Source organism: Sinohyriopsis cumingii, chromosome 6, assembly GCF_028554795.1.
Source record: "Sinohyriopsis cumingii isolate HCF-2022 chromosome 6, ASM2855479v2, whole genome shotgun sequence".
Taxonomy (NCBI): Eukaryota; Metazoa; Mollusca; class Bivalvia; order Unionida; family Unionidae; genus Sinohyriopsis; species Sinohyriopsis cumingii.
In genome coordinates this window covers 75877189-75898982 of record NC_142966.1, presented here as the reverse complement: position 1 = coordinate 75898982, position 21794 = coordinate 75877189, and the positions used below count along the sequence as shown (strand labels likewise).

The following is a 21794-nucleotide window of genomic DNA, read 5'->3' as shown; positions in this document are numbered from 1 at the left end:
ATTAAATTTACTTCGACACCGTTTCCTTACTTACATGTACATGTCCAGATGTAAACAGTTCAAAGTTCCTCTCTCGTATGGGTTTGAAATCCGCCCTAGTTTCCAGAAATTAAGACAGGATGGTTTTAATATTAAATTTCGTCCATATCTGAGGCAGCATCACTGTTGAATATCTATTTTTCAACTCGACAAACGATGTTGAAGTAGTAACAGAAGTTCATGCTGATGCTAAAGCGTTAGCCATATTTTGCCCACCACCTATCGAGTGGCTAAAACTGTCAGCTGACCACCCGCCACGTGATCAAAAGTCCGAGACAATTACGAAGTTCACCGAAGTCTTCATGAAATGGGCTAATGACTTGACCTTTTTTTATAGGCACTTGGTCTTGAACTTAACATGCTGTGCAGAAACCATTATTTTTCTATCAGACTCTCCTCGACTTTGACAAATGACCTTTTCACTCCCATTTTATTTCTTCCTCCATGTGCAACCCATGCAGAATTTTGTCAAGAAATTTACTAAAAAACAAATTGTGGCAAACCCATTATTCATTGAGTCACAGTAACTCTTGACATTTGCCTTGTTGGCTTTAACATTGCATGGCCGTTTCCTTCAAATACAAGCCATCCACAAGCTTTGGTCACATCATAAAGTCTAAACCAATTTACTGAACATAAACAATGTTTCTTCTTTAACTTTCAGAAATAACGACCTCTGAATTTTTATTTATCTTCATAAGTGCAAGCCTTCCACAAACTTTGCTGAAAGTGCAAGATAAAAAACTGAATGAGCAAAACTCATTTTAGATAGGTGACCTCAAAGTGTGAACCATCTACAGTCCCGGTCTTAAACAAAGATGTAAAACCAAAGTTGTCATGCAGAAAGTATGTCCCTCTTTGCCACCACTGCGACCGTAACCAGCAACCTTAAGACCCAGATATCAAGGCACTTCTTCCTGCCGCAAAGTCAAGACATTATATTTACAAAGTTTGGTAATGGTAGATGGAGAACTAGATTTATCATGCGGTAATGAAATAGTTAAGAGAGACATATAGATGTTTGTCACAACCTACGTTTCACTGTATGTCAGTAATATGAAAAGTAACCAGGTTTTTCAAGGCCGAGTAAAAGTCATCAGAACCTAAGAAGGTATTGGGCCATTCTCAAGGTATCTGCATACAGAATCACACATTATTTCCATCATGGTAATCTCTAAGTTTTGTTTACAAACTCCAACATCTTGTACCTTCTTAACGTCCATCATGTGCTCAATTGTTACAGGAACAAATAAATACACACTGGGTGATGGATAGAGAGAAAGAAAACAAAAGTAATGTGAAATTAAGTAAAAATTTTAATTTGGATCATCACAGCTCAAAACTCGTAAAAAATAATGTATCCTTAATTGTGAACTAAAACAGATATAAATAACTTCACATTGGGAATCTCAGATATACAAACACGCATTACATATCCATTTGTTTTTACACCAATGCAGGAGATTCACAAAATTCAGAGCTATATAATTCTACATATACAAAATGTTTGTAAAGGAGAAAATAACTGCACTTAAAAAGATAACTTTGCTAAAACCAGCAGACTAGAATATGGAGTATTTCATCTGTTTATATAAAAAAGACATACTTTATGAACTCTATATAATATGACAAAATGATAGATACACTACTTCTAATTGTTTATGTGGCAGCATTTACTACAGTCCACAAATCAGTGCCAATTCCTGCTATCTTTTCGGGTCTTGAAAATCTTTTTTCATAAAGTTTACTTCTCCATGGACAAAGAAATATTAGACTATTACATTCGTTCATACGCATCTTAACAACAAACATGTACTATTAAGATTACCATATTAATTTTCACCTCAAGTAAAACACAACACATAAAATCTATTGCATGTTTTAGTCCTATGATTATGAACAATGTTTGATATATGTTGTCCAAATGGTACTTCTATATCTTATCTTTACCAATGGATATGCCATATCAATATAATTTATTTCCCATGTAAAAATTCAATTGTCCCAGTCGATGGGCAATGGGAATTTTTAAAGGCTGGCAATTTATTTGCAAATCAAGGCTTGTAATGACACAAATTAATTATTGGAATAATATGGAAGCATCACTTGGTGTTCTATAAAAAAAAATCCTTTTAATAAGGAAACAATTCAAAGACGAACACAGCAAATATTTATACATGGATGTACTTATTCAGATGACGAGTCCTAAATAAAAGGAGATTAACTGTGCAAGTCCAAAGGTATGAAGAAACATCTAATTTAGAGAATTCATGTTAAATTACCATCCCTGAAACCTAAACTGAATGTTCTGCAAAATACACGAAACAGAAAATTTACATCAAATATTCAGTTATGCATACAAAGGAATAACATTATTTAAATTAAAATATTAAAGGTTTTGAAAATATTAGCAAAGCTGAGAGAATTATTCTTTATTATGTGGCATCACAAAGTTTAAGATATAAACACAACTCTCCTGTTGAAAGGCAGAAATTTCTAAAAATGGTGCCATATTATCATTTTATCGATGAAATAAACCAATATGCAATATTCTGAGAATGTTGAATATTTTTAATATATTAAGACCATTTAAAACTAAGCAGTAAAGATGGGTAGTATTTACATCGAAAGTGGTCCTAATTGTAAGATCCATTAATTATAAATGAAATTTTAAAAACAAGATCTTTAATATAATAATTATCATTCTTAATTATGTTCTTCGTTTTCTGAATATGAAGATCATTTATTCTTCGGAAGGTCTTAGCAGCTTCCACAGTTTTCCATCCAATAAAAGCACCAAACAAATACAGGATCTACACTTGAACGTAGGGGCTTGCTTCCGGAACAAACGATGTTTAAGGAACTTCAACTTAGCTTTCGGTAGAAGCTCTTGGAATGAGGCCATAGTTTAAATCTTCAAGTGATACACATGACACTGTTCTCATCTGAAAAATATCAAAACAGAGATGTCTTAATAAAAATCCTTCAGTAATGTTTAATGGGAAAGTCCATCAGAATGTTCACTCCATCTGATAGATATTAACTTTTAAAATAGTGAACATGCAAATTAAGTTCCCAAAAGTTTGCGCTTATTAAATAGTTTAGCTCCAACTTTTGAAAATCTAGCTTACCAATGTCATGCTGACAATTGCACAAATTGTCATGGTAACATATAAGAATGATATGAAAGCATCCAAGTCAATCAGGCTAGTTCGTTGGTCAGTTTGTGTTAGAAAAAGTGAATAAATAAAACAACAAATTTAACCACATAAATCTTTAAGGTTTGTTTGTTATTAATCCAACAGTTTTATTTACCAAAAAGGACCTAGTTTGTGACAATTTCCAATCTGAGTGAAAGTACAAAGATGACATGATTGCTAGAACAATCACTACAAAACATATAAATCGTACCAAAATTTCAAAGCATCAGCACAGCACCTATTTAGCATCAGCATCAGGAATGTCAACTAGCATCTAAACAGTTTGTAATGTTCAGCATGTAAGTACTTTATTTTATAGAAGAACATATTTTCCATTCTAGAATTGAAACGATAGGTCTTCTAAATATGATATATGTAAATTATTAGATGCAACATTATCTGTTTCTTTCAAGATTACATTACTAGTGAAAATCATCATGCTCCCACCCACCAACATAGATGGATTTTATCGAAATATCTTCTTATTAAACACAATGGCTCGCATCGGTCATATACACAGGTTGCCAACTAACAGGTAAAAAATTAATTTGTTGATGAGTAGCGTTTTGAAATAAAAGATACATGTATCTGTAAGATTGTCAATACTGGAGAGCAAAGATTTGTTTATCTTAAAGTTTTAAATGGGATCTATGGTGTGATTGCTACATTCAAACCCACATGTAGTGAACTATGCTAAAATAAAGGAGAACTGTACATCACTCCCACTATGAATTAACGCTCACCTCTCATCTTTCCTCTACACTAATGGATAGCTGGATGATGTTGCTATACCACACATATTTCCCTTATTTCTGGCCATCTTAATGTAGCCATTGTCTCCCCAGCTTTCACCCCAGCTGTAAAGAAAATACACAAATTGATGAATTTGCTTCCAGTGCTTATTATAGTGCAGTCATGAAAATTCACAATCCTGAAATCTATGATCTTGAAGAAAGTGTTATAGAGTTACAGTGCAGACATTAAAAGAAACCATGTTTTAATTGTTGTATTTTAAAGATCATAGGAGAAAAAGTGCAGAAAAGGTTGGGTTTAACAAACAATTTTTTTATCTGACCTTGAAGATAAACTTTTAATGTGATGAAGGACATGCCAACAAAATGGAATACATAAACACACTATGGTTAATCCCTGTACCTCAAACAACTTTAATCATATCAAGGAGAAACAAAAGAAACCTTAATTGGGGTGTGGCCTTGACCATTGACCCTGAAGACCTCAAACATCTCCTGGTGACAATAAACAAATATACAGTGCTTTGACCATTTATCTTAAAAAAGCTGTTAAATTAGAAAGCACAAGTGCAAATTTGACTTGAACAATGTGACCTTAACCCCGAAAACATGATGCATAATGTGGTACACGACATATCTTCTAGTCATAAATTACTGACCTGTGACCTTTAAGACAGCACCCAAATATGCTATGTGGCACCTAGAAATGATGCACATTTATACCAAGTTTTAGCCATATATCGAAACTGCTGTAAAGTTATGGAGAAGCATACTGAGCTGTTTCCTTGACCCCGAAGATAAACTAACCCTTCTAAATATACCAAGACTGATCTCTTAGTTTTAAAACATTATAGTTACGCAGCAGAAAGGAAAGTGAGACAAGTTATGATACTAGTGTGCTTCACATTTCTTTGAAAAACAGGGAACAAAATGAGAAAAATGACAATGGTTACGTTACTGTACACGTCTGTTTTTTTTTTCTTTAGATATTTGAATAAAAGCTTAGGTAAGGAAATAATTTCTGACAATTTCTTGTGACATTACAAAATCATGACGATATGCAAAATATGAATATACAATTTTCAGAAATGAGGAGACAACTCTTGTCTGAGACTATTTTTCATGATACAAATACATACCATGTTTTATGAAGATATCTCAAATGGTCCACAAGATATAGCTGAACAAGGGTATGATGGAGTGACTGACCCAGTTTGTAATAAAAATGGGAATAACATTTTTACAACGTCCGGTCATGATACAAAAGCATGCAGCCTCAAAAAGATATCTTAATGATTCAGGAGAGATTAATTAATCAAAAGCATGACAGACAAATGGAAAAGCCACCCATTCATGTATACTCCCCCAAAACGTTGTTGGAGGGTGGGATGGGTATGAATAAAGTCCAGTCAACGTAGTGTATTGGTATTTTCATTCCCAAACCACGAATTTGAACAAAACAATACAAAAATAAACGTTAGTTTTCCCCGCAAGATATATGAACCTTCCTTTTCTTTTCATCCTGCCACCATTTTTACATACTAACATTCGTTTTTTTGCAATGAATATTCTGATTTTTATACATGAGATACATGTATCACACTGATGCTACATATAAATCTGCTGCTAAAAAAATCTTACGGAATTTTTATTTGTAAGGATTTTGGAAAAAATGAAGAATTTTCACAAAAACTTTATATCAATTTTGCAAAATCTGAAATTGTTGCCTTCTCTGCATTTCAGATAAAGAGTTTATCGATTTCAATCTAATTTTTTAAGTACTGTAAAATGCCTTAAAATGCACAGCTATAACCCGAGCCTAAGCAGACTAGATAAATGTCTTTTTCCCCACATGTACTTCTTAATGATTTCAGAACTAATGTTGAAAAGCATCATGACAGTCCCTATTCCACCCACCTCTGAATTACTGACCATCTGCCTACACTTGGGACCATGTGTCAATATTCTTAGATGAACCTAATCAAACTGGTATAAATTTGTTTTGAATGAAACCGACACTTAACAGTTAAAATGATCTGGAAAGTGTTAAAATATTAATAATACAAAACTACATTTTTGTTTTGTTCGAAGACAGCTGAAAGAACTGGTTTGATAAAGTATATATTCCTATGTCATAAATCTTGTTTACACTAGCTCAAAACAAGATATGTATTTACTTGTGTACATGTCTCTTCTAGGAAAAGTTTGAGTAATACAGAAATGTTTGCGGTATTATACCATACATTTGTGGGATATGGTGCTAGTTTTGGATAAACCAAACTCATTTGGGATGTGGTGCTGGTATTGGATGTACCAAATATTGTGGAATATTTTGCAGGTATTGGTTGTACCAAATATTTGTGGAATGTGGTGCTGGTATTATATGTACCAAATATCAGTGGATATCGTGTTGGTATTGAATGTACGAAACATTTGTTGGATCTGGTGCTGGCATTGGATCTACCAAACATTTGGATAACTGATAATAAACATTTGGATAACATATACAACAATGTACATCATATTCATACCTATTTTTCACAAGCCAATAATCTTTACCATCCTCTGTGCCATATCCCACTGCTAGGACACCATGGTCCAACTCTGTACTGCTGCATTCCTCCTCCTCATACACTCCTGAAATGTAAATAAAACATCTATGTGCTTTTGCTTGTTTAAGACAGAAGGAATCGGATCAACCTGGAATTTTTTTATTTCCAGTCTGGATTGTTACAGCAGAAATAATTTTATGAGTTAATGTCCATTTGGTAAAAATCCTTCTTGATATGACAGAACCATTCATAAGAATTAGGGACCAGATTATCAATACGTTCATTGTGGCAGCCACATTAAGGACCAACCTGATATCATAATATGTCTTCTGGTGAAAGCCCCACACCAATATAACTTTCCATTTGGAAGAGAGAGAGAGAATGTGTGTATGTGTGTTCTTTGGATTTTTAATGTACCTTTACCAATTTTCCAGTCATATCACTACTATGTCTGCCATGTTGCAGTTTATAGTGATGTCTAGCACTGGGGTATCATGCTGCTGGCATGTAGAATTATGTTCCACCCAATCCCATTATCCTGACATCATGCCGACCAGTACTAAAACAACAATCTTAATGCTGAGCACCAAACAAGCAAGCCCACACCCTCTTGCATCTGAGACGGACACTCTAACCACTGTGGCAACTGGAATGGTCCATTTGGGAGAAGCAGAGATAACATTATTATCAAGATGGCTGCCATGCCAGCCATAATGATGTCAGATCAGCATAATGTTCATTTAGGACGAACCCAAACATCATAATAAGTCTTTTACTGAAAACCTTGTGTTGATATGACAATCCATTCTTCTGGAGTAGTGATAACATTTTTGACATGACAGCAAAACCATTTGAATTTAGGACAATCTCGACACCATAAGATTTAGTCTGGTGAAAACCCACTCTCTCTCTCTCTCTCTCTCTCTCTCTCTCTCTCTCTCTCTCTCTCTCTCTCTCTATATATATATATATATATATATATATATATATATATATATATATATATATATATATATATATATATATAACTTTCCACTCAGGAACATTTTCAGTTTTCATGACGGATGCCATATAACTATAGTGGACATCAGACCAGCACCATGTTCATATAGTATCAACCAGACATTATAAGACATGTTTTAGTGAAACCCCCATTCACACAACCATCTACTCAGAAGGAGCAGTGGTATGATTTTCAAGATGGCAGCTGCAGTGAACATACTGAATGTCTGAGCAGCACTTTGTTCATTTAGGACCTTCTAGACATCAATATGTGTCAAGTTTCATTGCAATCCTCCAAAAAGTTTAGGAATAGGACTAATAAACTTGTTCTACTGGACACGTTGACAAACAACAGGCTCTCCCATAAGCTCTTCAAGTCCATGACCAGTAGAACGAAAAACTGCAATCAAGTTTCATTCAGAAGATTCTAATATATTATTCAGCTGCAGGTCGAATATGGTAATATATGCAACAACACATCGAGGAAGCATAGCGGTTTCTTGATGGCAGACATCTTCATATGACTGCCAACACATGTAAAAAGTTTCATGATGAGCCACTAAAACCAGACAAGATTATGTCATATACTAAACACAGCTCCAAGTCAAAAAGAGTAATAACTGGGGAAAAATAATTAAAACAATAATCTGTCTACATGTGCATCTTTATATGATAACAATATGTAAAAAGTTTCAGTGATCAAATCAGAAACTGAGACCAGTTGAAATCATAAGATTCTGTCAGACAACGTATTCAGCTGCAATGTGATTTTTTTCTTGTACACAGCTTATGAGGAGGACCATAAAATTCTCGAAGTATCATTCTGATCCATCAAGAAAATCCAGGGCATTGGTCAAAACCCCACGTCACAATGTTCATCCATTCATCGGGAGTAGCGATATTAGACATACAACTGGAACCATTTTCAGTTAGGACCAACCAGGCATCATAAGAAGACTACTACTGAAAACTGCACACTGATATAGCCATCCATTTGAGAGTAGAGATCAACAATATGCTTAAGATAGCTAACATGGTGTCCATATTAAGGGTTAGTCAATTTCATTTAGGACCAAGCCGACACCATGAGAGCTCTTTGATAAAATGCCAGGCCATAGCAACTTTTCCTTGAAGAAGAGTACTTACAAGATTTTCAGACAGCCACATATGGGATGTCAGATCAGAGCCTTTTTAATTTAAGATCAAGAAAATAATGTCTGTTAGTGAAAGCCACATGATGATATGACCATTCATTCGGAAGATAAGAATTTCAAGCTGGCCATTGTTGTAGCTATATTACACATACATAAGCACCAATCTGAGTTAGAACCAAGTAAATATCATAAGAAGTCTTTCAGCAAAACCCCATGTTGATATGACCATCAAAGTAGGAGTAGTGACAACAAGATTTTCAAGATGGCCACTAAGGCCGCAATGTGAGACTTGCAAGCAGTATCATTTTCATCCAGAACCAACTAAACCATGGCATGAATGCGTGAAAACCTTCATGGCAAACCTCCAAGTAGTTTGGAGAAGTAGTGATAATATAGTTGGGCTAATGGACAGATGATGGACAATATACCATCCCATCAGCTCTTTAGGTCTAAAGCTAAGGCAAAATAGGACACTGCTACTATACTTATTTTGGTCTTTAAACTTGAAAAAAGGGGAACTTAAGGGACCATTTATCTTGGAAAACTAGAGAAAACACTGTAAACTACTTTCCTTACAGAGGCTGGGTAATAGATGATCCAAATAGCTTCCTAAGGTGAAGAAAAAATGGGAGGTTTTGTCATTACCTCCTGAATATGACTGGAATGAGCTGTGACTGGCATCAATAGCTACGGAAATTGGACCAATGGTAGCAACAGCTTGCTGCAAGGCTGATTCACTGCCACTCTCGATATCCACACAGCCAGTGTCCTTTGCGGCTACCTTGGAGGAACTATACTTGCATTTTTGATCCTGTTAAAAATATAAAGAAACATTGATGGTAAAGATATCAAAGATTTTCATTTCAAATCTTCACTGGTGTGATGAGTTACATTTCAAACTTGTCTGTGTGAAATTCCCTCTAAGGATTAGCACTTTACTGGCAAAAAATAATTTCCAGGAAAACAAAGATAGGACTGTTTCTTTGTTTTCATGGCCAAAAATTCTTCAGCAATAACAAGATTTCCAAGCTGGATGTAAAATCTGCACCGTTTTCAGTTAAGTCAATGCAGACATCATTAGAAGTCTTGTAGTGAGAACCTATATTCACCGGGTAAACTATTAAGAAGAAGCAATAACAAGATTTTCAAGATGGCCACCATATCAAGATGTCTGCCAAATTAAGCAGTTTTGCAAAAAAAATTATGCAATTCTAAAAACAAAACAGATTAGTTGCGAAACATATATCCCAACATTAGCAGGGTAGATCCAGATCTGCTGTTGCATTATGTAACAGCTGATCAGGGTCATTGTTGTACATGTTATTAATGATTTCCAAAATAAAGTAAGCACTAAACACCATACATGTTCAATTGCTTTTGTATACGTGTATACTACTATGAGCTCTGATATTGTTGTACAATATAAACATGGATTATGATGACTGTTGAACACTCTATTCATATTTACAATGGAGTACTGGACCTTGACCTGCTGTTCACACTGGGTGTGTATAATAAAAAGATAAAGTGCTGTTCCATTTGATCACACATGGTATACAGAGAAGGCTCAAACAGGGTACTCAGATTAATCAATCAGTTCAATATGACAATCCAAAAGAAATTTGACATTGCATCATTGGAAGACTACTCCACAATATAAGTGCCTTCCCTGTGTCCAAAGTATGTTTTATTGGAACAGCCCTAACACAATTTCAGACAGGTACCACATGACACAGTGTTCACAGAGTTTTTACCATTTTGTACTCTTGCTGGTGAAAAGTGTTCTTGAGTGGAATTAAGAGAGATATTGCTTGGACTCAGGAAAAATATGGATTCATATGCAATACACAAATCGCTGTCTCATCTGCAACATGTACTACCACATAATCTTCCTGGAGATACCTATAATAAACCTTTTACACAGAATGTTATGCTGCATGATAGCTGATCATATGTTGTGATACATATGTTCAGCCATTTCCTAGTGAAGGCAAGACAATTAAATATATATTTATACCTTGGCTTTGTATGGGTATGCCTCCTTTGTCTCTATACCATACTTCTTGATGTACTCAAAGGCCTGGTCCATCCAACCGCCACTACAGCCCTGGGTTCCGAAGTCACCAGAGCAATCGACCAGCTGCTGTTCACTAAGACTGATCAGATTACCGGTCTTGTGGAAGTTCTGACCCTCCAGTGAACCTGTCTGAGAAAGAGAAGAGCAAAGCAATTTAAACCCTTTAGTTTTGTCCCATAATTCAGACATTTGTCAAGAAAAGAATATCATTAAATCCCCTCTCCCACATATAATATTCTTTTTAATGTCAAAGTCTTTGAAACTTGTTTGCCCTTGTTCTCATTTCATATCCTCAGTGGCTCAAAGTCTAGACTTGACTTACTACCCCATAATATATGGCAGGTTGGCTGGGAAAATAACTCAAATGGCTGACTGATACGAGTCAAAAACACTGCAAAACTGCCTATGCTGTAAATCACCAATCATTTACATGTCATTTGTTTAAACTGATTGTCCATATGGACCAAAAAAATCCTCATTCATTATAACTGATATTCTGAATAACGGATTTTTGGACAAAATAATCGTCACCTGAGGAGTCTAAAAAACTGGAAATTTAATCAATTTTTGTGCATAGTAACAGTGAAACAACTTCAGGAAATGGAAACTATCACGTTTCTGATGTAAGAATCCAGAACTGCAAACATGTACTGTAAAAATACTTACTGTGCTGAATGACCAGCATGAGCCACACTGACCCTGAAAAGGGAAAGATAGTAAATATTAAGAACAGGCTGAAAACCCAGATTTATCTCAAACTGTAATTTATCAGACCTGGGCATGATTGGCTTCTTTTCAATGTGAAATATATATAAAACTGCACACATTTTTATTTACAAGTTGGTAAACAGAAAGTGTCCGATATGGCAGAAAGATGTCAAGGCTGCCATGCTGAAATGCATTCAAAAGCCAAATCAAGCGTGTTCTCCTACGCACCACCAATGGTGACAAAATATAAACATGGTTTTCTATGTATTACATAACTCATATTTTACACTTTTGGAATATTCATAGCTTTAAACAATTTGGGATTTGTGAAAGTCTGATTCACTGTATCTAAACATATTAACATGAAGTTGTCAAAGAGACACCAATTAAGTTCCAATCTGGGTATGTGATACAGAAGCAGACTAATTATCTGAATCAAAATACCAGATCAACCATGTTATGGTTAAATGGGTACGAAATAATAATGTATACTGCTTGACTTTTACATTTAATAGATAATCTATAAGGAAACAAAGTATGAAGTGTGCAAGCTTAACTGGGAAGAAATTGTTTTTATAAATATATTCAACTAGTGTCCAACTCACATTCTAGGATTTCACAAAATTGTTTTTAAAACATTTTATTGTGAGAATCGTGTACATGCCACAAAATTTATACGAGGACTTTACTCTGCATGTTTCATAACTGCAAGAACTCTAATCCTAACCTTAGTTCTAACACTAGTCAAATAAGAATGTCTTAAATTCCATCACAAGAAGAGAGTAACACTCCTTAGAGGCAGCATTTCTTAATGTTCTGGTTTAGCTAGAAAGGGTGAGAATGCGACAGGTTGAGGAAATGAAGTTTAATTATCTGTCCATATTAAACATGGTGTACAAAACAGTATCCATTAGTTTACTTTTTCCTAGTAATGTTGACTAATTAGCCTACTTACAGTCAACTTGGCACAAGCAAAATACTTTATCATGTCATTCACTGTGCTGGGGAGTTACCAAAGTCAACCCACCAAATAGACCACAATACAGAGCTACTTTCTTCAATGACATCTCAATTTAGACTGATGCTAAATTAAAATCTCTCTTTAAATAATTAATCTCTTCACTTTTAAAGTCAGGGTTTCAAAACCAACAAGTCAGACTTGTGTAAAAATGATACTAAGCATATTTATAACTTTTTCAAAATAATTAGGCGTAAAACTGATCAAAGTGGTGGACCTTCAGATGTCCGTTTCCCCTCCACATTTCTGCGAGAAAATTACAGTTTATTTAATCCTCACTTTGTTCTTAAATTCACTCTATCTTTAGAGTTAAAAGTTAATGAGGATGATTACTCAAACAACACTTTTAGTAACAGCGATGCTAATCTCTGCTATGTGTCCTACACGTGCGACAACAAAAGACTTGCTATTCTTAAATTAACAAGATGGTTATAACTCGTTAATATGTACTTTCACGATGCCTGACCCATGTAAAACACATTTTTCTTGGCAGGTAAGTGGTTCTAAAACTTTATCATGTCCAAAAATATGCCAGTGATCATGTAATCCAAACTCTGAACCTTGAACATGCAGCAATTACATGTCCTTGGATGTCATCATGAGTGAATTAACTTTTTGTTCTGTTCTGCACTCCAGCAAATGTTTTCACACAGTAAACCAAGAATAACAACAACAGTCCCAGCATACCTGGTCCTTAACAGGTGTTACATATCCCTTCTCTCTCCAGTCGACTTTATCAGGCAGCATCACATTATGTGGGGGTAGGAATGTACTGCAGGTAGTATCTGTTAGATTGACTCTCATCTTTACACATCCACTGTGCAGTGCTTTGAACTCTTCTGCTTTCTGAAAAAGAGAATACCTTTCATAAACATTATATGAACGTATAGCATAGCTCTGAGTTGTGAGATTGCCAGCATCTAACCCTTCAAAGTTTGTTTCTAAAATCTATTAGTTAGCGAGGCATCCTTGTCCTGCAGTTTTTAAGATAGGATATTGTACCTTAATAACTGAATTTCCAATAAGATATTTTCTGTGAACTGTCCAAAATCCAAATAAAATCTGATCACCAATTTTATTTTACATTCTATATAGACAGGACAATTTTAAGAAGTATGCATAGGTATCCAGAAGAAACTTGGGTAGCTGAAACTTTTCAATTCAATTCATTATATCTGAAAAAGGTATTGCTGAGAAGCAAGTACAAAAACATTCAGTGACCTATATTGTATAGTGTGTGTATGATTTTTATTTTTATTGTAGCTTTAAAAAAATAAATCAGTCATATCACTACAATATCTGCAGTGTGGCCATTTATAGTGATGTTTAGCACTGGGGCATCATGCTGCAGACATGTAGCATGATGTTACACCCAGTCACATTATCCTGACACCAGGCCAACCAGTCCTAACACTAACCTCTTAATGCTGAGTGCCTAGCGAGACAGCTGTAAGGACCATTCTAATGAGTCTTTTGTATGACTCGGCCAGGGTTCAAACCCACGACCTCCCACATCTGAGGCGGAGGCTCTAACCACGAGGCCACTGCAGTGGTCATATGGTGTAGTTGAAGGTTATTAATTTTCCTCCGCTTAGTCAACATTTGGTCTAGTATTCTATCCAGCCCTATTTACTATCACAGTCCGGATTTGCTATTTCGGCCACGTTGCTTTTGAATCCTCCAATATGCTTTTATGCTATTTTGTTTTCAGCTAACCTCTTAAAGACGTTCTGTTAAATAAGCATTCTGTACCTGATTCCAGGCTGCATCACTCAATGATACATTTTCTTACAACTTCCTGGATAAGTATTTAAGATAATCGAGGATAATTACCCCGCTACTTAGCCATTATCTTCATACCTGGATTGAGCAAACTGCTGGTGAGCAACCTATAATGCTGGTTGAAGCATGACATTCATGTGATCAGCCTAAAAAGATGTTGGGGTGGGTGGGTTGTTTGATGGGGGCCTACTGATAGTGTGTGCTATATTACAGTCATTTCCACTATCAGCTCAATAGGTATGGTACATACTGCCTTTCAAGTTGGTAAAATTCTCCAAAATGGTTCATCTATGGATGTCCCCTTACAAGACAGTGACCTTTCTTTTTCGCTTTTTGCACAAGAAAGTTCCCTCCATAGCATCCATTAAAAACCCCATAAAGATAAAAAAAATCACCACAGTTGATTTTAGACTGATTCCAAGCTTACTGAATAGACCGATCATAGAAAAACAAGCATAACAAATAATTTTCATTCACTCACAGAAACCATCTTATAAGCTAATTTTACAATAACCAAATCAAAGCATATAATTTCTATATAAAAAATTGATGGAAAGGAATATTCCTGAAGTCAATTATGTTTCTTAAACAATCAACTAACACAGGAAGCACGTGTTTTACTCTGACAGAAGTTAAGGTTTATTGACAGCCTCTTGAATGTCAACAAATTCAGTCCTAAAAAGCCCTGATCAATTAATTACAATTTTCAACTTCCTTGCATACAGATCTTATTTAAACCACACAGTGAGCTTCACTAAATAAGTTTGCAAATAGGGCCTACAAATAATCCATAAAACAGATATTTTGTTGGAATACAGGATGTAATGCCAAGCTGCAGGTTAACTTGTCTAGGTAAAAAAAAATCTCTAACAAATTTTACATTATACTGCATCATCAGAAAATACTTTACCAGATCTGAAAAATTGTTCACTCCCATCAAGTAACTTTTCTCTCCTTTCTTGTATTTCTGGTTGTGGATCTCAATTTTCTTCATGTTCTCAGTAAAAACAGAGCGCCTGTAGGCTTCCTCGTCTGTGCACTCATACTGTTTGTCTAAAAAGGTAGAATAAACCAATACTAAAATCTACAGATCTAAGAAAAGGAGAGATTTCCTAGTACCCATAGGCTATAAATAGGCTCTGTCCAAGTAAGAAATATTTTAAAATCACACTGAATTTCTAATTTTAGCGATTAACACCCCTCCATGTATTCTGTTGTTTTTACTTGCTCAATACAATGCCCCCTTCATATTCACCTCTCAATACAATGATGGCTGTTGTATTAGTCATACTAGATACAAGTCTGGCACCCTTTTCATTTAGGCCATTCAAAAGAAATAATGAAAGCCATTCAAAAGGAGTAGTGATAGCCATTCAAAAGGACTAGTGATAGGATTTTCAAGATGGCTGTTGTATTAGTCATACTAGATACAAGTCTGGCAACCTTTTCATTTGGGCAGTTCAAAAGGTAGTAATAGGATTTTCAAGATGGCCATTGTATCAGTCATATATCGATGTAAGACTGGCACCATTTTCATTTTGGACAACATAGACATCATAATAAGTCTTCTGGTGAAAACTTCATGTTGTTATGACTTTTCATTCAGTAGGAATGGCAAAAACAATATTTTCAAGATGGATGCTATGGTGGCTATATTGGATGCCAAGCTAGTGCCATCTGTATTTAGGACAAACCGGATACCTAACGAATGCTTTGTTGTAAACACTTTGACAATATGAGCAAGATGGCTGCCAAGTAGGTCAGATCAGCGCTATTTTCATTTAGAACCATGTAAACACCATAAGAAGACTTCTGATGAAGACCCCATGTCAATAGAACTTTCTGTTTAGGATAAGTGGGACTAACAAGATTTTCAAGATGGATGACAGTGACTATATTTGAAGTCAGAATGGCAACATTTCCTTTCAAAGTAACCAGACATCGCAAGGAGTCTTTTGGTGAAACCCCATGTCAATACAACTTTCCATGCTGGAGGAGATCAAGCAAGAGGCTTTACAAAATGGCCATCATGGTGTCAATATTTGAAGTCATATTGGCGCAATCCTTATTTACAACAAACTAACCATAATAAATCTTCTGGAGAAACCCATGAAAATATGAAGAACAACAATAACAGGATCTTGTGCCAGCAAACTTCAAACTTAGGATCTTTTTCAGACTTCAGTTTGTGAATGTGTAGAATTATAACAAACAGAATTTTAATATTTCAATTCTGAAGATTGCCTAACAATGCTGACATGTCAAGCACTGAAAAAGTAAAACTGGTTAATGCTAATAAACATTATAGCATGCAATTTTTCTGATGCTCAAGTTCACTTTTGATGGAGTTAGATATACATGTATGTAACTAATGGACAAAATTTGTATACAAAAACGGATAAAACGTCTGACAGTACATTTCAGAATACTGACAAAGCAATTCAACTTTCTGTTGGTAAACAAAACCAACAACCTATACATGAGCAACCAATGATTTGTTACGCCTTTGTGATCCATATCCAATATGAAGTTCGGACTATCACTGGTTGTGATCTCTCTATTAATTTAAAAACATTTTCATGATTTTGGTACGGTCTGCACTGCCATAAATATATGTGAATGAATTTCACCACAGTGAATGGAATCGCCAAATAATGTCTTAATTGCAAGTCAAAATGGTAAAGTGAAAAGAACATGATGTCTTAGAGCTGTGCATTGTTGTCATTCCAACTGGATGGGTTCAGCTGTTTCAATGTCTACACGTGCAGTGGCCTTTTTGTGTAGTATGCAGATTTACCCTACACTACATGTAGCCAGCATTGGTGGTATAGATTACAGACCCTTCAAAAGCAAATCAATTAAAGGATATTTCCTCTCACCAACTCTCTCACTTGGAGTCGGTTAAGTGATTAAGTGATTACTTCCCAATTTGATCACGAGACATTGTGTGACAATGGTACAATTAAATCACTCACAGAAAATTGTTTCCCTCACTGATCTGTCACTGATACATGATGGTTAGTCAATTATATTCTCCCTCTGAGAATGGACACAATAAACTGCCACACTGCAAATATCATAGCGATATGATTGAAAAATTGTTAAAGCTATGATAAAATCCCAAATCACACACACACATGTTAAACATGTAATCACTGTTTTACACTGTAACGTAATGTACAGGTATGCATTAAATTACACTACAAACTATCAGTTAAACGCATGCATTGAATGCGATCCCAACTCTTTACATATAACCTGAAGGATGTCAACCGAACATTTTCTTCAGTTAACTGACCTTTCTTGATAATGTATTTATTGTTTGACACGGCCACACACTGTGGTCCCTGTCCTCTGTAAGTTATAACTTGTTTTCGCATATTAACATAATATGCACCATGTCTGGTGAATTTTAGCTTGACAACCTCCTAGCATCTATGCAAGAGAGTCAAGTTACAGGCAGACAGTGATCAAAGAAAAAAAAATTGACAAAGGCGCAGGGCAGGTGACATTTACGAAATACACAAGTGCTGACTCAGATTCCACAACCACTGACTTCAGGTAAAGTATCCCCAAAATTTCCACTTTTTGAATATTATTTGTCACACATTGTAGCAATTACTACACTTCAAATATAAATTTCGTAGGGTTCTAAGGTAATCCAAGTGTCATTTGTCTCCTCACTACATTCAATAGATATGGACTAATACTAGAGATCAAATTTCAATGGATCCTCCAAGTCACTCTTGTCAAAACTGTGATGCAGTCTGAGAATAAAGTATTCTCATCTTTTTAGAAAAAAGAATACACATCACATTTGGGCCTGATCTATTGACTGGGTAAGTCGGGGATAATATTTTCAACTTTAATGAGGCTTTACAGGTAATACAGCAGTCACAAATGCATCTGTACAGTACAGGTGTCAATACTTTATCAACACATATAAACTTTGCAAACAAGCGTGTGCTTATTATTGTTTTGCAGTCATTGTCAGGGCTATAATCAACATGAGAAACATAGGTCAATGAATGGTTAGTATTTTAACAAGATAATAATAAAGAGAACAAATCTGACCGTTCAATTCAGCGTGGTGCTCCTATTCCACTATGAGATCTTGCCTATGCAAATTAACCAAATGCGATCATCCACTGCAGTCTCCAAACACATCTCACCAGCTATTGTCAGCCAGTTCAGTAATATGTAAACTTGTGCTTTATATCTGACCTCTATGCCTTTTCATTGTTGCTATTTAAACTGCCCAAATGATAGTTTTACATCAGCTCCAATCACGACTATTTACCATTTATGCATGCTAATGTAATAGGCATACACTCAAGAGGTGGGGTTTATTTTTCTTTCTATATTCAAATATTACTGAAAACTGTTTTTTAAACATGATCCTGTCAGGAGGTTTGAGAATTCAAAATTAATTTTATATCATGATATGCCATGTTACAATCTGATTAAAATCGTATCTCCACTTCATGTAGGACAATGAAGATCTAATTTCAATAAGATTGCACAAGGTTAGGACAGGTATATCAACATCTTGAAAATACATTCTGGATTTCAGTGTGATCAAAGTTTTCAAAGTCAAATAACTTTTTATACTCTGACAAGCCTGACAGGCACCACACTTAGAATACAGGAGGGTCCCAATATGAAATTAGAGGGGGACCAGGCATTGGGCTACTGATGTTACAGCAATGGACAGACAAAGGTTATCAAATATTCCCTAGCCAAAGCTTAAAGCAAATTTGACTTACTGTATTTTGTCTTGAACAGCTCCCATGACTCTACAATTATCTGTACATGGATTTCATTGGCTGGCTCAGTTTCTAAAAACAAATGTACATAACTGAGATCTCCTGGTGCTGCTGCCACCAAATATGCTGCCACAACAAATGTCAGAATACTTGCATACATCATTATGGTTTTCAATTCCAAGACTCTGAAAATACAAAAACATAATATTTTAAGTTTTATGCCTTCTGTACATGAGAATAGCAAATGAACTATACCTTTTACCAAAAGATTTTTACCATCTTGACAAAAAACAACAAGTTATGCTGACTTTCCATGTACTCGGTACCACACAGAACAAAATTAACAATTAATTTAGCAGTCATTGTTCAAACACTTGTCCAAATTTTCATGTCAAACTGTATCCAAAAGTGACATTTCAAAAAATGCCCGATTGTTGCATCAGAAACTAAAATAAATTTTGTATACAGTGGAATGCATAAAGTCTATTTGCAGTACCAGGGTTCTCAACAGAGTATAAAATCTAAAGTTCATGACTCCCACCTTGAAACAAATAAAGAGTCCCAGCTCTGAAAATACGAGACCCAATGATAATGCATTTATTTCCCTTGCAATTATTCAGAAAATTATGAGTGTATTGTTCGACCACTAACACAGAAGTCATCAGACTGCTAATTCTCATTAACTGTACCAAATTTTGTACTACTGTATAGAATGAAAAACTAGGCAACTGAGAACAGTGATAATTATCTTGTGATGCAACAACTAGAAGGAATCCATTAAGAGATTTCACTTTAGTTTGAAAAAATATCTGATTTTCATGAAGATTTATGACAATTAACATGGGAATTTGTATATCATTGACAACTGGTACTATTTTTCTTAATATGGTCAATGATAAAATGCAAGTGTTCCAAACACCACGGATAGGTTAAGCTTACTCAAGTTAGGTGTTTAATGTCTTTTGGATATGTCTTTTGCTCAAATTAATATGTGCCAGCAATCAATTAACATGTGTCTTAACTTCCTTGTCTGCTAAGATCTAACCTATTCATCTTTACCTTCATCCTTTACAATCACTAGACCGTTGTTTGATAGTCAACACACTACATGACTGATACTTGCTCTGTATAAATGGGTCAAATGCAAGAGAAGTGTTCCAATCCCATAACTTGTATGACTTGGCAGTTGGATTTTTCATGCATCCAAAATCAAAATCTGGCATACCTTTATGCAGATTTCTGTGTCTCAGAGAACCTCATGTACTCACATATTTGTAACAAAAGCTGCATATGAAATAATATATATCATTAACTCTCACAACTATCATAATGATGTTTATACAACTACTGTATGCACCGTCAAAGGCAACTTCTCATCAAATCCGAGTGCAGACTAAAGCTTTATCTACAAATCAGTTTCTGGACAATTTACAATACGGAAGCCAATGTCATAAATAAGTGTTACATCCAACAAGGTTTCCCAACATTTTCGTCCTTATTACAAGTTGCCCACGTTACTCAATTCTGATACAGCAGACTGGGTGCAATTTATTTCCATATAACGCAGCTAGTTTCTTGTTGTTACTGTGTAAATAAGATGAACATTTTGGGGATGAAAAAAAGTATGCAACACATGACACCAATGGGTTCTTTGACCTACTAAATTCTCAATGCCAATAAAATATATCCACCTGAGGTCAAAGAAAACCAATATTACTAGCTTGAAGAATAAGAACAATGCATAAAAACAAATGACGAATCCCAAAAGAATGAAAAGCAAAGTTCCGACTGAATCAAGTAACGACAGAAAGCATTTAAATAGCTTTTACTTAACAGTGGATGACACTATTACCACGTGACCAGCCTAGCCAATGAATCCTGCTCACGATTCCCACTCCCTAGGCTACTTAAAGTGCATATCAGTACCTACTGTCACAATAACGGTATACGGTCTTGTGACTTCACTTTATAGGCACCTCACATGATGAACAAATTAAGAACATCACATGAGTGTCACACAGTATGTATTAAACGATCTTTTTTTAAATTATTCCAATACATTTAAACTCTCAACAAGCAAAGTTGAATTGCCCTCTTATCCGTCATCATTTGTTCTTTGGCAGTCAGTCAGTGCTCGAACACACGTTTGTTATCGCTACTCGTATTAAACTACTTCGAGGATTGTCACGAAAAGTTCACAACTCAACTTTCATCCCAAAATGAAACTGGTTCTGAAAGAAATGTGTGTATTAAGACATCCAATATGGCCACCACACGGGCCCCCTTGGCAACCTTGTGATCGCTACTCCTTCTAAATGGATGATCAAAAAAAAACATGGAATTCTGACACAAATTGAAGCCATCTTTATAATTATTGTTATCATTACTCCTCAAGGACGGAACTGCGATATGGGGTTTCCCTATAAGGACTTTTATGATGTCCATTTAGTCCTAAATAAAAATGGTGCCGATTGGACAGCCATTGTGGTCAACTGCCTAGCCATCTTGAAAATCCTGCTACAGCTACTCCTCCTAAACGGAAAGTCATTATACCTGTGATAATATGACATTTTCACCGAAAGACTTCTTGGGATTTTTGTTGGTCAAAATATTAAAAATGGTGCCGATCTGGTTCTAGTATGGCCTCCATATTTCCACTAAACTTCTTATGACGTCTTGTAGAATCTGTAAAATGGGTTCTAATCAGAAATCCAATATGGCCAGTGAAGCAGCCATTTTAATAA

General features: G+C 35.3%; 1 protein-coding gene across 1 annotated transcript; it reads right to left on the bottom strand.

The window, feature by feature from the left end:
- Positions 1 to 1376: 1376 nt before the first annotated feature.
- LOC149797240 (procathepsin L-like) lies at positions 1377 to 20843 on the bottom strand. The gene is made up of 10 exons (XM_089961939.1): positions 20742 to 20843; positions 19051 to 19235; positions 15195 to 15337; positions 13190 to 13348; positions 11443 to 11475; positions 10717 to 10905; positions 9345 to 9510; positions 6523 to 6628; positions 3983 to 4096; positions 1377 to 2984 (listed from the first exon to the last, which is right to left on the bottom strand). Exons 2-9 carry the CDS (start codon positions 19211 to 19213, stop codon positions 3997 to 3999), a joined length of 1059 nt encoding a protein of 352 aa, XP_089818065.1. The 5' UTR covers positions 19214 to 19235; positions 20742 to 20843; the 3' UTR covers positions 1377 to 2984; positions 3983 to 3996.
- Between the last annotated feature and the right edge of the window lie 951 nt (positions 20844 to 21794).